At 43.7% G+C, this 16,556-nt stretch overlaps 4 protein-coding genes across 4 annotated transcripts in view; 2 read left to right on the top strand and 2 right to left on the bottom strand.

The window, feature by feature from the left end:
* LOC144650412 (uncharacterized) overlaps positions 1-16,556 on the top strand; it is a 264,303-nt gene that overhangs the window by 175,882 nt on the left and 71,865 nt on the right. The gene's annotated exons all lie outside the window — the stretch shown is intronic.
* The window catches only part of LOC144650452 (uncharacterized), a 141,042-nt gene that overhangs the window by 96,559 nt on the left and 27,927 nt on the right, over positions 1-16,556 (bottom strand). The gene's annotated exons all lie outside the window — the stretch shown is intronic.
* On the top strand, positions 6,952-8,837 carry LOC144650429 (uncharacterized). Its single transcript, XM_078510107.1, has one exon. The coding sequence runs from the start codon at positions 7,025-7,027 to the stop codon at positions 8,585-8,587; it is 1,563 nt and encodes a 520-aa protein (XP_078366233.1). The 5' UTR covers positions 6,952-7,024; the 3' UTR covers positions 8,588-8,837.
* LOC144647956 (death domain-containing ATP nucleosidase-like) lies at positions 10,075-15,345 on the bottom strand. Its single transcript, XM_078507622.1, has 4 exons — positions 15,184-15,345; positions 11,606-12,330; positions 10,530-10,700; positions 10,075-10,142 (listed from the first exon to the last, which is right to left on the bottom strand). Exons 2-4 carry the CDS (start codon positions 12,288-12,290, stop codon positions 10,075-10,077), a joined length of 924 nt encoding a protein of 307 aa, XP_078363748.1. The 5' UTR covers positions 12,291-12,330; positions 15,184-15,345.

The following is a 16,556-nucleotide window of genomic DNA, read 5'->3' as shown; positions in this document are numbered from 1 at the left end:
GCAATGGTTCCCAGTCCTTGGGATCTCCTTGTACAAAGACACCGTTGACTTGTTGGGTTTGAGTTTGAGTTTGGCTGGAATCGCTCTCTGTGCTTTCCATCGCTACAACTGAGTCGACAAATGGACGCGCAGCTCTTTTTATACGTTGGATGACGTCACCTGGGTCATTGCCGGTTGGTCGAAAGAGGTCACGTGTTACTTCTCTGGTTGGTTCGTGCGTATTGACGTCATCCGAGAGTAGAGTATAAAAGCGCCGTGTTGTCTCCTGTTAGTCCTCAGTTGGAGCATCGAGAGCACCATGGACGTAGCAGAACCCAGAAAAAAGCGACAGAGGAGAGGGACTCCCAAGAAACCCAAAGTCCCCCGTAAAAAGAGACATCCTACAAAGAAGAAGATGGAGTTGAAAGAGGAAGTGTTGGAGGAGGGGGAAATTTTCGACCCCGACCAGTTCCTGCAACAGACCTTTGACGACGCGCAGCGCGACCCGGTTTGCCCCGTCCACAAAGAACCGCTGACCAAGAGAATGACGGACGGGGGATGGGAGTTCTACTTTTGCCCCCACACGAGCGAAGGCACCATCTGTTTCATTTGCACCGGTAGCGCCCACATTGACCAGTACGTGGTGGCGGTCAATCGACAATTACCGGCTTACTATTATTGGAACATGGATAAGATGAAATGTTACTGCAACGAGAGTCTCATTCTGAGCATGTCGAAATCAGAGAGCAACCCGGACAGGATCTACCTCAAGTGCAGAAAAGGGAAATGTCGGTTCTTCCAATGGGCAGACAGTGTTCCGTTTGGCAAGATCAAAGCCTGGCTGGAAGGAAAGGAATATGTGGGAAACGAGGATCCCCTCTACTCGAGAAGGTCTGGACTGGACTCTAGGGACGAATTTGGATACCCCAGAAGAGGACAAGACGTGGTGGATAGACCGCAACGAATTCTGGATGGGAGACCCGCCTTCAAAGTACAACACTACCCACCCCCGGTCAAGGATTGGATTGGTGATCTTCCCTTGGACGAGTCATTGGTCAAACAGTGTCAAGAGCAAAAGTTTTGGGTGGATGGAGAAGGGAAAATTATTCTTCCCCCGGAATTGGCTGGCGTGAAGTACGACTCGGATGAAGAGAAAATGCTGAGAAATCAACTGTATCTGAGATGCATTTCCCAGAAACAATATCCTAATTTGGATCATTGACCCCATGGCTTAAGAGATTTAGAGTTTAAACATTTTCATATATTTTCTACGTCAAGCATCAGAGTGCAGTTGGCTCTGGCATGACTCCGGAAAACGTGTGCATGATCTTGGACTTGGAAGGTTACTTTGTGGAGAAGACGTTTCGAGTACGCGAGTTGGGTTATTACACTTGGCAAGAAAAGTTCGGACGCCATGCTTTCTACATGAGAATGTCGTGGTGCAACTTATCTTCCAGAGACAGAAAAACCGTGTCTTACGTCAAATACAACGTGCACGGACTGACGTATCAACCCAGAAAGGAAGAAAAGGCCTACGAGTATGACAGGGTGGAGGAGGTGATGTGGGATTTGTACGAGGAAACCAAAACCCCCGAGAGAACCGTGGTGGCTTACAAGGGAGGACACGTAGAAAGAGACTTGTTGAACAAACTGAACATTCCTAGCGTGAATTTAGAACTGTACGGATGTCCGAAATACGACGTGTTGAAAGAGACCATTGTAGAACCTTTACCTAGTTGCGGTTTTCATCTATACGAAGGACATTGTCCAATGACTGAATGTCATGCTTTCTGGTTATGGTACCAGACTTTTGTTGTTAAATAAATTTAAAAATTGCTCCATGCCGAAACTGAATTACGAGAGTATGGGATTCAATCGCTTAAACAACAACAACAAATACCGCACGCTAAATTATATTTTTTCGCGAACGGTGAAAATCACAACAAAGTCGATGACACTTGTGCTTAGAGTCCAAAAATATGAAATTTTCGGCTCAATAACATTCATCGAAATAATATCTTTTATGGTTGGACGTCCTTTTTGATTTAAGGGCCGAAAAAAATAATTTTTCTTCGAGAAAAAACATTTGAACAACGGCCGAATGAACCACCTACAACGATTATATTTTTAGCGGCCGGTGAAAAATCACAACAAACTCGTTGACACCCTTGTTTAGGGTGTAAAAAATGTGAAGATCCGGCTCAATGACTTGCTTTGAGATTCACTACAATAATATCATTCATGGTTGGACGTCCCTTTCATTTCAGGGCCGCAAAAACAAACAAACAAACAAACAAACAAACGCATTTAAACAACAACAAATACCGTACGCTAAATTATATTTTTTCGCGAACGGTGAAAATCACAACAAAGTCGATGACACTTGTGCTTAGAGTCCAAAAATATGAAATTTTCGGCTCAATAACATTCATCGAAATAATATCATTCATGGTTAGACGTCCCTTTGATATAAGGGCCGCAAAAAAAAAAATTTTTTTTTCGAGAAAAATGCATTTGAACAACGGCAAAACGAACCTCACGCTAAAATTATATTTTTTCGCGAACGGTAAAAATCACAACAAAGTCGTTGACACACTTGTTTAGAGTCTAAAAATGTAAAAGAGTCGGCTCAATGACTTGCTTTGCGTTTTACTAAATTAATACCATTCATGGTTGGACATCTCTTTGATTTAAGGGCCGAAACAAAAATTTTCCTCGAGAATAATGCATTTGAACAACGGCCAAATGAGCTGCACGCTACAATTATATTTTTTTCGCGACCGGTGAAAAATCACAACAAAGTCGTTGACACACTTGTTTAGGATTTACAACGTTTAAGCTTCACTTCTAGGTGGCTAGGTTTTATTTTTTTTTTTCTGAATCATAGTGGGATGTTCCCTCGATTTTGAGACCGCGAAAAGAAAAGATGAAGGCGTTTGAAGTTGTTGTTGTTTACGAAAGACAACGACAACTGCGCGAGCAATTTCGCTTAAAAGAATAATTCAGTCCACCAAAAACGACTTGTTTATTCGTAAAGTTCGGTTTCTTCTTTTTTTTTTTGACCATAAACACAACCAGACCAAAAAAAAAACCTTGAACGAAATGAACGGGTCTAAAACCTTCTTCTTCTTTACTATGCACGGTTCATGATGGCCGCACGAACAAAAACAAACCACTCGTCAAAATTTACAACGTAACCAAATTTATTTTTCGCAGTAAATACAATTTATCAAACGCTCTTCGTCTTGTACAGTAGAGTATGGAGACATTAGCTCACCTTAAAGCTTATATCCTTCTTGAAAAGAGCTGTAATCCGACAAGAAAACTTTGTCCGTTTTACTGTACTTTTCCGAGAATGAGCACACGCGGGTTCCTAGAATTCCGAGAAAAAAAAAGATTCTCCACGCGCGTGCGTCGGGATTTTTCCCTTGGGGAAAATCCCGGGATTTTTCCCTTGTGGGAAAATCCCGTCAGCTTGGGAGTTTACCCTTGTGGGGAAAATCCCGTCACGTGGGCGACATTGATCATGAGATCTCATTGGTTCATTCTGTACACGTCACCTCGAAAAAGAATGGACCGAGTATTTAATTGGTTATAATAAAAAGTAAATCTGATTGGTTAGCTCTCTCTATATAAAGAGATCTCCGCTTGACTTTTTTCACTCGCAAACTTTGTTTGGTCTGAGCGCTACAATGGAAGAAGAAGATGAGACTACTATGGTTGGAGATGAGACTACTATGTCTGGTGGAGAAGATATAGAGGCTGAGAGCCCGGAGAGAGCTAGATTGGAAGAGGTACGTTGATGAGATGCGTTGGGCTATATTTGATTCGCCAATGTTTTAATTGATACATTATTCTCTTCATCGCAGAGTGTCGGTGGTGGTGATGAACCAAGTGTTAGTGATGGTGAACCGAGTGCAGAGTCCAATGAAGAGGTAATTAGTTATTGGGATTTTTACCAAATGAAATAAAAGAAAAATTTATTGGGAGGCAGACTTCATGCATGCGGATTTGAAAATCGATCACCCGTGAAGGAAAAAATGTGACGATTATAAACTTAACTGACCTGCGCACCATACTGTATTACAACGGCTATGTTTTCCGAGTAAAATGCAATGCTAAAATAAGAGAATGAACGATGTAATTATCATGGCAATTATCAACAATGTTTGAAACTGCAAAAGTCGTTAACAGTATTAGACTAAATGCCTTTTATAGAAATGCACAAAATCCTTACTCTACACCAATTTCGTTTTTATTCGCCATCTTTCACATGTATGACGGGTGAATGAGATTTGGAAGCATCAGTTGAAGACAAAAAAAAATGTGAAGTAAATTTTAAGTACTTGTTTGTGCAAGTAGTCGATTACTGATCGACAAGGTCGTAGTCATTTCATGGTTTAGGAGCCGACTACGTTCCTCCCTCCCTGCTTGCACATGCGTTAATGAAGATGCTTGATTGCAACAAACAACCCATCAATCATATCTGGCAATCCCCAAGCCAATCAGAAGACCTGCTGTCAATCAAAATCTGTCAAACCTGTGAAATAGCTAGCATCTCGAGCCGGTATGTAATAGTCCGAATATAAACGTTGTGATCGGTTAGGTCGATAACATGTAATCTCGTGGTTAGAATAAATTAAAAAAGAAGCGTGTTGGAAAAGTGCTGATGACTGGTATAGATAAAAAACGTACATTGTTTTTACCATCCATTCATTGCTTTGTTTTCTTTGTTTCAAGATGGAAGCTCCTTTTGAATTTCAACTGAGAGGTCACGTGGACCGCAGAGTACGCAGATTTGGGCTCCACATCAGAAACTTTACCGCACGGTTAATACAGACAGGTGGTGGCGCTGGAGTAGAATCAGCCCCCCTAGGACCGCGCCCCGTACTCGTGCAGCAGATTGCCCGAGCCCTGCAGAGAGCCGTGCAGCGCCATATCTTGGATGATGGAGCCGTTGGAGATGACGACCACTTGTTGATCAACATCAACAGTAACAGAATTCAAAATGCTTTTCATTCCAGACGTCTGAGAGTGGGAGAGTGGAGAGAAAACACCGTCGCTGCCCAACAGTTGTTAAAACAAATCAGCGACATGCTGAACAGTAATCAGACTTTTCAAGTCGACGACACGTTCAACCTAAACGTGTCTCACGTGCAAGATCCAGGCCGAGGGGGAGACAATCAGAAACACAAACCCGGTTTGGATCCCATTGAGCAGATCCTGGACAAAAAACACTGCGTGCTGAAAATCAAAAACACCGACCAGTTATGTTGTGCCCGCGCCTTGGTGGTGGTAAAGGCCCGTGCTGATTTCGGGTCCGACCATTGGTACTACAAGAATGTACGGAAAGGATTCCCCAGTCCAAGAAAAGGCAGCCAAGGAACTACACCGTTTGTCAGACGTGCCAGAAGGTCCTTGCGGGTTGGACGAATTGGCCAAATTTCAAGCGCACTTGAACGACTACCAGATTGTGGTGGTGTCTGTCCAACATGGTTACCAGATCATCTTCAAAGGAGCACAACGCCCCGACGACAAACGTTTGATCTTGATCAAACACCATGACCATTACCACGGCTGTACCACCCTAGGGGGATTTTTTGGCAAGAGTTACTATTGCACCAAGTGCGAAAAAGGGTATAGCCACAACAATCGGGCCGAACACCGTTGCCCGGGTACCAGGTGCGCCGCCTGTCATCAGACAGATTGCCATGAATGGAAGAGAGCCCACGCTGTACCCAGGGTGAACTGTACAGACTGCCAACGGGACTTTTTTGGAACCCGCTGTCTTCAATTGCACAAGAGTCGCACCGACACCTGTAAAGACATGACCCGAGCCAAGAGGAACAGTGTGTGTGACACGCACAAACGGTGTGCGGGCTGTTTCAAGACCTACGGTGCCTATGAACTGAAAAACAGTCACAAGTGCGGCCACGCTCCCTGCCCGTCCTGCAAGGAATACCAAGATCTTCGTTACCACCAGTGCTACATACAAAATCCTCTCAAGGTGGAAGAGAAACAGAACCGCAAGAGAACCAGCGCCGGTCAACGCAAAGAAGCCGAGCCACCCGTGTTCGTCAGTTGGGACGCCGAAGCCAGGCAGGAAGAAGGCCAGCACGTGGCCAACTTGATTTGCGCCCTGAGAGGAGACACGGACGAGAGGAGAACCTTTGAAGGGGAGACTTGCGTGAAAGACTTTCTCGCTTGGTTGAGGGAGATCGCCGACCAACAACGCGTCATCGCCGTCGCACACAATTTCCAGGGCTATGACGCTTATTTCATCCTGAACGAGTTGTACGACCAAGCCATCTGCCCTGATCAAGTCGTCAATGGCGCCAAAATAATCAGCATGAGCATCCCCAACATCACGTTTAAGGACTCCATGTGCTTTCTGCAGATGAGCCTTGCTACCTTTCCCAAAGCCTTTGGCCTCACCGAGCAAAAGAAGGGGTTTTTCCCCCATTACTTTAATACCAAAGAGAACCAGAACTACGTGGGCTCCATGCCTGCGAGAGACTACTACGATCCAGAGGGAATGTCCGCTGCCAGGAAAGCCGAATTCGACAAGTGGTACGAGGAACGCGTCGCAGAGAATTACGAGTTCCACTTTCGGAACGAACTTGTCGACTACTGTCGCTCGGACGTGGAGCTGTTACACGAAGGATGCAAGGTCTTCCGGGCAGAGTTCCAAGCCATTGCCGGCTTCGATCCCATGGACCAGTGCATGACCATCGCCTCGGCCTGTAATCGCTTCTACCGCACCAAGTGTATGCAAGAACAGACGTTGGCTTCTGAACCGGTACGAGGCTGGGAAGGCAAGGGCAAACCTCACTCGCAGGTGTCGCTGGAATGGTTGCTCTATCAAGACAGCCAGACGCAGGGTACCATCCGTCACGCCAGGAACGGCGGAGAACGAGCCTTATGGATTGGAGGCCGTCTGATGAACGTCGACGGGTACGAGGATCACACGGTTTACGAGTTCCACGGCTGTTACTTTCACGGCTGTCCTGACTGTTTTCCCAATCGCGATCAGAAACACCGCAAGATGGGTGACAGAAGCTTGAGGGACGTGTACGCGGAAACGCAACAAAAGACGCAACGGATCCGGGCTGCGGGTTACCGCGTGGTAGAAATGTGGGAATGCCAGTGGAAAGCGCTCAAGGACAGTGATCCCGAGGTGAAATCGTTCGTGGACTCGTTGGCGATCAACTCCCGCTTGGAGCCCCGAGACGCGTTCTTTGGCGGTAGAACCAATGCCGTCCGCCTCTATGACCTTGCTGAACCTGAAGAGGAGATCCGGTACGTGGACTTTACTTCGTTGTACCCCTGGGTCAACAAAAACTGTGACTACCCTCAGGGGCATCCCGAAGTGATCCTAGAACCGGGACACACGAACATTTCACAATTCTTCGGTCTGGCAAAGTGTACGGTGACGCCACCTTACGGGTTGTACAGCCCCGTGTTGCCCTATCGCCAAGGGGGTAAACTGACATTCCCCCTCTGCCGTACCTGCGTGGAAGTGGAGCAGCCCAAGCCGTTGACCCAACGATCCTCCAAATGCGCTCACAGCCCCCAAGAACGCCAACTGACCGGTACGTGGTGCACGCCCGAGTTGGAAGAGGCCGTCAAGCAAGGGTACGTGGTGGAGCACATTCACGAGGTGTGGCACTTTGACCGCAAATCCAACACCATGTTTAAAGAGTATGTCAACACCTTCCTAAAGATGAAGCAGGAAGCGAGCGGGTGGCCCTCGTGGGTGGGTGACGATCCAGACAAGCGCCAGGAATACCTGAGACAGTTCTTTCTCAAAGAAGGCCTCCAGTTGGATCCGGACAAGATTGAAAAGAATCCCGGTCGCAGATCCCTAGCCAAGATCATGCTCAATAGTTTTTGGGGAAAATATGGCCAGAGAGGTAACAAGACCCAAGTCGAAGCCTTCACCTCTGCAGCTGAGTTTCACGACTTGTTAAGAGACGAGACCCGAGACGTCCACGACATCCGGGTCGTCAATCCAGACATGCTGGAGGTGGTCCATAAGTGCAAGGAGGACTGTGCCAACGTTCAACCGGATATAAATATATTTGTGGCCTGTTTCACGACCACCTGGGCCAGATTAAAACTGTATCAAGAAGGCCTTTCCATCCTACAACCCGAACAGATCTTGTATTTTGACACGGATTCTCTAATCTACAAACATCGAGAAGGGCAACCCTCCTTACCGTTGGGTGATTACCTGGGAGACTTTACTAACGAGCTAGACGATGATGACTTCATTGTGGAATTTGCCGCCGCGGGACCAAAAAACTATGCCTACAAGTCCAAATTGGGTAAAACCTGCTGTAAAGTAAGGGGTTTTTCCTTGAACGTGAGAGGCTCTGCCCATCTCAACTTTGAGACATTGAAAGACAACGTCAAGTCCGAAGTGAAAGAACCCTTGTCCGAAACGAGGAGCATTGCCCTGTTCAACCCTCACAAGATCACCCGAGACAAAACGACCAAGACCCTGAACACTGTGACCGAGATCAAGCGCTATCAAGTGGTTTTCGACAAGAGAGTGGTAGATGCCAATACCTTTATGTCGTACCCCTATGGTTACTGTAAGGCCTAGTTCTCCCACTGACTAGCGGTTCCTTTCACCTTCACACACATGTCTGCCTCAAAAGTGTCCAACAGCATGCCCCAGATGGGAAACCTACCGCAACACGTTGATATAGTTTCAATCGTACCCACGTTGATCGTTCTCCATAACTGAATATTTAATAACTTACTTGTCGACATTCCTTTTGAGATATAAACACTCTCACCGCTCGATTCGTACTCGTTCCCAGTAAAACCGAGAAAGGGGGATACCCCCTCATCCCCCCTTTCTGACGTGTTTTTTTTAATACTTCACAAGCGTGCGTTTTTTCAGAATCGTCGACCTAGAAAAAGCAATGTAGACTCATCTGCGCATGCGTTCAGTGCCAGGAAGAACCATACCATTAGGAAGGCATGGCGCTTTCTGAGACAACCATTGTGGTCTTCACAAGAGAGGTAACTAATTATCAATCGTAAGTGTATCGCGTAGACTCATCTGCGCATGCGTTTAGTGCAAAGTATTGAGTTCCAGATACCACAAGGACAGTATGGCACTTTGTGAACCATATCTATAGGATGGTGGTCTTGCTAACTTTGTACACGTTCATTCCCAGGGTGCGCGGCCACTAGGGCTTAGTGAACATTGACACAAGGAAAAAAAATATCCCCAGCGAGGACTCGAACCTCGATTGCCTACCTCAGCGGCAGGAGTGATACCCGTTACACTACCGGGGCTTTAGGACCACTTGTTACCTTTTTTTAGTGTCTTGTACCTTAACAGAAAAAACCTGTTATTAAAAAAAAACCTGTTTTACACCTATTTTCTGGTCTTGTCGTTTTTTTCCGCGCGAGGACTGGGACCGAGTTCATTCTAACCGTTCGGGGACTGGGACCGACACTCCAAGGACCCTGGGACCGACTCCTATGACGTCATCACACCCCTAAGTCACGTGGTTTTCCTTTTTACGCCTATTTTCTTGTCTTGTCGTTTATTTTTTTCGCGCGGGGACTGGGACCGAGTTCATTTCCACCGTCCGGGGCCTGGGACCGACACTCCAAACACCCTGGGGACGACTCCTATGACGTCATCACACCCCTAAGTCACGTGGTTTTTCCTTTTACGCATTTTTACACCTATTTTCGGATTTTTTTTCCGAGGGGGACTGGGGCGAGCGCTTTTTGGCCGTTGGGGGCCTGGGACCGACACTCCGGACGACCCTGGGACCTACTCCTATGACGTCATCTTATCCCAAGTCACGTGATTTTCACTTCTACGCATGCGCAGAAATGCTGCGCTGTGATTGGCTGGTGAAAGGCGTAAGCGGTTGTTACTACTAACATGAATTTACAAACGGGAAAATCTATAATTAATTTTAAATAATGTCTCCATCCGAATCGATGTAGCCGTTACTATCGTTCTTTCGCTGAAGCTACATACAGTGTATTAATGTATATCTATCATTTTGAAGGTAAATCAAAAGCCTATATAGTTCTTTTGTTTACTTCTACAACCTCACTTTATGTAAGAACTGAGACATTACTTGCAGATTTCCGTTTTGTTGCTGCAGTTGGCTCTGCATACTCATCTATAAAGAAACAACAACCATACTTCATTTAATTACAACAGGCTAAAGAAACCAGGAGATGCACATACGGGGACAGCTAGCCACTGTACCTTGGATCAAAATTAAAATAATGTAAAATGAAGCCCTAATGGCTCTTCAGCGACGTAACGTACAGCCAAAGAGTGCACTTCCCTGTCACACACTTATTTCTTGTAATTACTGGAATATAACAACGAGGACCAGGAGGAAGACGTGACAAACATTTCACTCGCGGAAGATTCTAAAGGAAGAATCATTGAGCATACGCGACAACAGAGCATGTGATCACGAAACTATGTGTAGGACACCATAGGAAAGTTTACGAGAAAAACTCGAGCTAGAAGCTGCCTGACTGAACTCTATACTTACTTCCGTAATGACGCCAGTTTTTGAAAACAATGGAATCATTTAGAACATTGGCAACCACGGAAGCTGCCATGGCACTTGCGAAAGGTCTCCACGAGTTAGTATCAGACTTTTTGCCATCTGCAAAGTCTGAAACACCTTTAATGATAATCCATGGAACTTCCACGTCATGAGCTGCAGCAAAAGTCCTGAAAATAAGCGTATTTTTATTTCTTCAGGTGGGCAGCTTGTCAGTGAACACATGGTTACTGGGAAAAAGGCGTTTTGAAACGTTACTGTGCTGAGCCAAAAGCAAAAATCTGAGTGGTACGGGCCTCCAAACAATTGCAACTAAAGATCACGTTTCTCTGTTGTGTTGTACTTGAATTCTCGTAACGGCAACATTATGGTTACAGATTAGTGCAACGGACTACTGTAGCTCGTTTAAAACTCTAGTTACGGTTAAACTTCGCTCAAACGTTTAAGTCGTATGGAGTTTCTGCCCCGAGGTCCAAACCCCTACCTTTTATATGCCATTTTTGACCAAAAAGTAACCCTTTAGTATGCCTTCCATGGAAAATAATGGCACCCCTTTCACATACATACACTGAAAAGACTGCAACCCTTTTCGAAAATTTTCACTTGAGTAACCCCCTAAAAATACAAACGCGAAACAGCCATTAGGTGCGTCTGTTTGAGATATTTTAAAAGGCCTTTTTAAATACCAAAATGATATGTTCGCTAGTCTTTTTTAAACTTCAACTCCCGAAATTCCTGCCCTTTCATAGACCAAAACTTCGGTCTGAAAAAGGTACCCCTTTCGTGAAACATCTCCCCGTATAGTCCATAGACCATAGGGAGTACCCCCCAGGCTTACACAGGTTATAAAAAATAACAACTTGAGGAATTAACAGACAATAGTAAAACGACCAAACCAAACAGACAACAGTTTTACATAGAGTTATCATATTTTAGACCCTTATCGGAAACAAATCTCTTTGCCATACTGTCATGTGCTCAAAATTGTAAATATAATTTTGATGCAAACAAATAAATCAACACTGAATTTAGCTTGTTTGAAGCTTAAGCTAATTGCAAACTCTTACCTTCGCCTTCCATTTCAATAGCAATTGCTTCGGGGAATCGATTCACAAGTTCCTTACGCCGATCACTGTTATCAACCAACTCTGGGCCGCTCAGAAACACGCCATCACGGTGTACATTCACTTTGAGTTTTTCTGGATCCTTCAAAGGTGCCTCCCATCCATCGGCAATGCCTCTTATGAGCTTAGCAATACGCTCTGTCACTGGGACACGGACGCCGCGTTCTTGAATTCCGTCCTCCAGGACCTTAGTGGCAGCATACGTTATCAACTTTGCCGAGACTACGACATCTCCTAATCTAACTTTCTCCCTGTTTAAACCAGCATAAAAACCCACGCAAAAGACAGCTTTTGGCCCTAAAACTTCAACTGCATTTTTTACAACTACTGTAGAACCACCAGGGCCAGTGGAGCCCTTATCACATTTAATTAAAGCAATTTTAAGCAACATCCTTTCATCGCCTATCTTACTAAAGTACACCTTGCCAAGCTTGTCGTGATAGCTCCTAAAGAATCCATTAAGAAATGAAAGACAACTCAAAAATTCACAGTCTTTCACTGTCAATAACAGAATGTCTATCGGAAGTTCCACATCTTTCCACTCTTCCGACTTTTTGGGAAGATCTTTGTTGGTCTTTAGCGGAGGGCCATCAATTTCTGGTGGGTCGTTCTTGCTCGCCATTTCGGTTAAAGCTATTCTCGCCACTGAGTTCCTAACGAAACTATAAATAAAAAAAGTTTTTGAGTTAAACAATCGATCACCCGGCCAGTCAAAAAAATCGATCAACTGATAAATCAAAAACCTCAATCAGCATGCATACTTTTTTTTAAATTGTTCACAGCTCACTTGAAATGTAGTGACACATTAAAAGCATCAGCATAACCACAGTCGTCTCCACATTGCTTGCTACAAATTTTCTATTTGCTGCAAACGGTTTGAGTGAAAGGTCATTTAGTGCCTCAAAAAAAGGATGAACAACCTTATGGTGGTGTGAGTATACAAAGAAGAGGTGGACAGCTCAGATCGTATTGATGATGGCAATGAGTCTGTCGCAAGAAACCCTCACAGGTTGTCAAAATTTGAGCACTTTTGTGGTATTTTATGTATTTTAGACGAAAGTGTTCCAAAATGCACCAAATCGCATAAGGGTGTCTAAATTTTCAAAATTTTCCGGGGGAGAATGCCCCCCGGGCCCCCCTACAGGAATGCACCTCCGGCATCGTCATCAATGTTAGCCTTTGGGCCCCCTCACTTTAAAATTCGTTCCTACGGGCCTGATGCAGTGCTATGAATGTATCTGTGAGTCATAAGATCGGAAAATGACTGTCAAGAACGTGATCTGTTCGTCACACAAATGGTTGCTGCAGTGTTAGTTTTAGTGTTTAAAACCGGTAACAATCAAAGAGAGCTAGTGGGATATTAATGGACTTCCGTGGCGAGTTGCAAGAACCAGAATTCTTGGTTTTCACGTGACGTCATCAAAATTATAAATCCAGAATCGCAAGCCCCCCCCCCCCTGATGTTTTTTCCTTCACTAGCTATTAGACGTCCTTAATATATATCTTATTGAAGGTTTTCAGCTCGATAGCATCCACCGTCTTTAAGAAATAACATTTTGAATTTCGGAGTTTTGCGCCACACGACATCAGAATGGCCGCCTGAAGGCTGTCACGTATGCTTAAAAAAAATGCCTCATCCTATTAATTTTAACGATCTGAACAATTGAGGCTTTACAAGAAGTGTTTATATGAATGTTTACGTGTTCACGAAGGTGAACTGAGCGCGTTTTATATCAGAAGTGAATGCCAGATGTTTTCATTGATTTCCGGCGGCCATCTTGGTGCCCCTCCACAGGGGCTCCAACATGGCGTTTCTATACTGTGCTTTCTAAATTTATGTTTAACATAATGACGGATAACTCGAGTACGAAATACCGTACAGACCTGAGACTTGGACACGAAGACTATCTCGTAATTTTCTACAACCTGTAATATTCTTGATTTGTTTAACTCAATAGTTTTGGGGTTTTTTTTGCAGCGCGTGACAGTATCGTTACTTGCGTGACAGTGAAAACCAGCAATAAGTTCGAGTTAACCGACAAAAATTGACTGAAAAGTGGCAGGGAGGGAGGACATGATCTCAGGTTAAGCTCGAGTTATCGGGGGAGTTCGAGTAACCCGAGTTCGAGTTAGAGAGGTCCTACAGTTTAAAAAAGCCTTTGGCAAATAGAAGTCTGCAAGCTCAAACCGTCAACACAAAATGTGATGTTATACGCACCGCTAAATTTCGACGCCGACAGCAGCTGAGAAAGAACAAAGAGAGATTGTTCTTGACCGGAATCATGTAACTGATTCAAACAATAACTGTAGACAGTTAATCCAAAAGCGGAAAAATGAATAAAATAACTTATTCGGAAACTTACATGATTTTTTTTGCTAATGTTCACCCCAGATGTTCAGACGGATATTATTTAAACGTTACGATGTCCTGTTTTTCGAGGATATTAATTTTAGCGTCATGTAGTCATGCATTTTATATTAATGCATGGTGACCTCTGGACTGTAATCCATACAAAAATACAAAATTACGAAACAGTTAACTAGGTGATCGTGAAGGTAGCTATAAATTAAGTTGAATCGAGTATTTTGTGGAGCCGTAGGCAGTGCTGTCTATGGCAAAGTTAAAAATAAGCCTAAGAAGCGTCGAAAATATCTCAATGGCAGAGCAAGGTTTAACAAACACATTGACCTTGGTTTTTAGCGCTTCGAAAATGCTTTACAAAAAAAACAACGTCCTAATAAACGGAAGTAAGGGGACTATCATAGCAGGACTCGCTCGCACGCGATTATCATTTTTCGTAAATACTGATTCTAAAAAGAGTCACGCGAATGGGGACAGTTTAAAACGCAAGCCCGAATACTAGAAGCCCTGGCCTGCCAAAACTAACGTAGAATTTCAAAAACAATAAACCTAGACTGATACAGATAATTGTTCTGTGCTCAATGATATTCGCTCAAACCAAAGAACGGAAAATGGCTAAGACAGATTTGAAACGTACATGATAAGTCAAACGGTCACATATTCACCGTTCCAAATACAGAGCAAAGGGGATTCTGATCATACGACGTGAAGGTTTTAAGAGCAGGTAGAAACATTCTCGTAATCAGCGATCGTTTGCGATTGCCCGAGACTGGTGATCTACTGAAGGGATCGACCGATTAAAGTAACTAGCAACTATAAAGCAACTAACTCGAACGACCTTAAAGAAACTGTAGGCTTTGAGAAACGTATGGCTTGAAATCGAGTAACTGCTTTTACCAATCGTATTTTTAAAATACGTACTGGCCTCGATCAAAGTCCTCGAATTGTCAATTGCGTGTCTCGATGCTCGAGTCTCTAAGCAGTTAATTTCTCATGCTATCTTTCGGAATCTTACATTTCACCCAGCTTATATGCCCGCTCGTATTATAATCACGACGTTACTTATTAGAGCTACACTTTTTCGTCGTTTTAAGCGGAAAAAGTAAATAGTGTTTGTCGTTTACACAAACTCCCTCTACATATATCTTCTTACCTTCAGTGAGTAGCAGCCGTTTGTAAAATTATTGTCTTCAAGACTGTAGGTTACTGGTCAGCACAGTTCTGTCAGCAAGCAAACTCCGCGAATCAACCGAAAACAACGTGCCTTTCGTTAGGTAACAAGCAAATCGAGTTCGGCGTTAGCAAGAAAGCGACAAACAGCATATTTTAATATGATTAATTTATCAAGTCACAAAATCAAAGCCGTGACCCTTGACTTATTAACCGGGCGGAGACTGGGCCGGCCCGGTAAATCGTTCCAGACCCGCTCGGCCGCTTCCTTGGCCAGGATTCAAATCATGCACTTTTGATATTTATTCGGCAGGAGCTATTAAACTCGGCTATAAAATCACTCTTCTATTATAAATTTTATCTAAAACCCTGATTTCTGTTAAGCGTGAAATATATATTTTTAAGCGTTTGGATTGCGAAACCGGTTATTGTTTTGACAGCTCCAAACCGCTACGTCAGTCACGCAATGTTTTTGCAGCAAGCTTAACGCATAACTGCTTTTTTTTTTAAAAAAAAACGGCTGGTAGCCAGAGCATTTTTGAGCCGGAATACTTTGAAGATGCGTTCCATTTTAATAGGAAGAATTATGTCCATTTTCATCCGTGCACAGTTGAGCTGACAAAGTCGCGTATCAGAGACGATTGAATGTTTGCACAGCAAAATAATCCTATTTTCGTTCTTGATGTAAAAGCTTTACTTACACACTTCCCAAGACTTCAGTAAACAAAATGGTAATGTATAATATTTCTACGAACTATGATGGTATTTGTGAAGGGATCCATAAAGCCAGCAAGTAAAACAAATGGTCTGCAAAATGAAAATGAAAGCTTGGCGCGGGTAATTTAATACATGTATTAAATCAAATTCTACCACGGCATGCAAAATTTCACGGTTTTGAAATTTTCTAAATCTTTTTGCCTTTTAAAATGTTTCTTGACCCCATCTTGAATAAAAATTCATCTAAAACTTTTTTCATGTTTCTTTCATATTTTCACGTTTGTTTTAGTTGCCTTTTTAGGCTTTTGAAACGAACACTGCATCTATTTATAGATTGAGGCACCGTGTGATGTTTTTAATACACATATTTGCGTTATTTGTCGTAGTAGTTCACTCGGCCGCTTTCTTGGCCAGGATTCGGATCCCGCACTTTTGATATTTACTCAGCAGGAGCAATTACAATTTTATTTAATACACCGATTTCTGTTAAACGTGAAAGATATATTTTTGTGTTTTTATTCAAGCGTTCGACTCAAGCGAGTACTGGAGTCCGAAACAGGTGATTGTTTCGACAGGTCGAAGCTTTTTTACATCAGTCACGCAATGTTTTTGCGGCAAGCTCCTGCATTTAATCAAAGT

Source organism: Oculina patagonica, chromosome 4 (genome assembly GCF_052425735.1).
Source record: "Oculina patagonica isolate OP01 chromosome 4, crgOcupat, whole genome shotgun sequence".
NCBI classification, from domain to species: Eukaryota; Metazoa; Cnidaria; class Anthozoa; order Scleractinia; family Oculinidae; genus Oculina; species Oculina patagonica.
The sequence above is the reverse complement of the archived record's forward strand: the minus strand, read 5'-3'. Positions and strand labels throughout refer to the sequence as shown.

Bases quoted from the DNA above. Each gene is read 5' to 3' on its own strand.
- LOC144650429 (XM_078510107.1), top strand. From the start codon at position 7,025: ATGGGTGACAGAAGCTTGAGGGACGTGTACGCGGAAACGCAACAAAAG.
- LOC144647956 (XM_078507622.1), bottom strand. From the start codon at position 12,290: ATGGCGAGCAAGAACGACCCACCAGAAATTGATGGCCCTCCGCTAAAG. The intron at 10,701-11,605 runs GTTTGCAATTAG...CTTTTGCTGCAG, and splicing joins AATGGAAGGCGAAGGTAAGA to CTCATGACGTGGAAGTTCCA. The intron at 10,143-10,529 runs GTAAGTATAGAG...GTTTCTTTATAG, and splicing joins AAACTGGCGTCATTACGGAA to ATGAGTATGCAGAGCCAACT.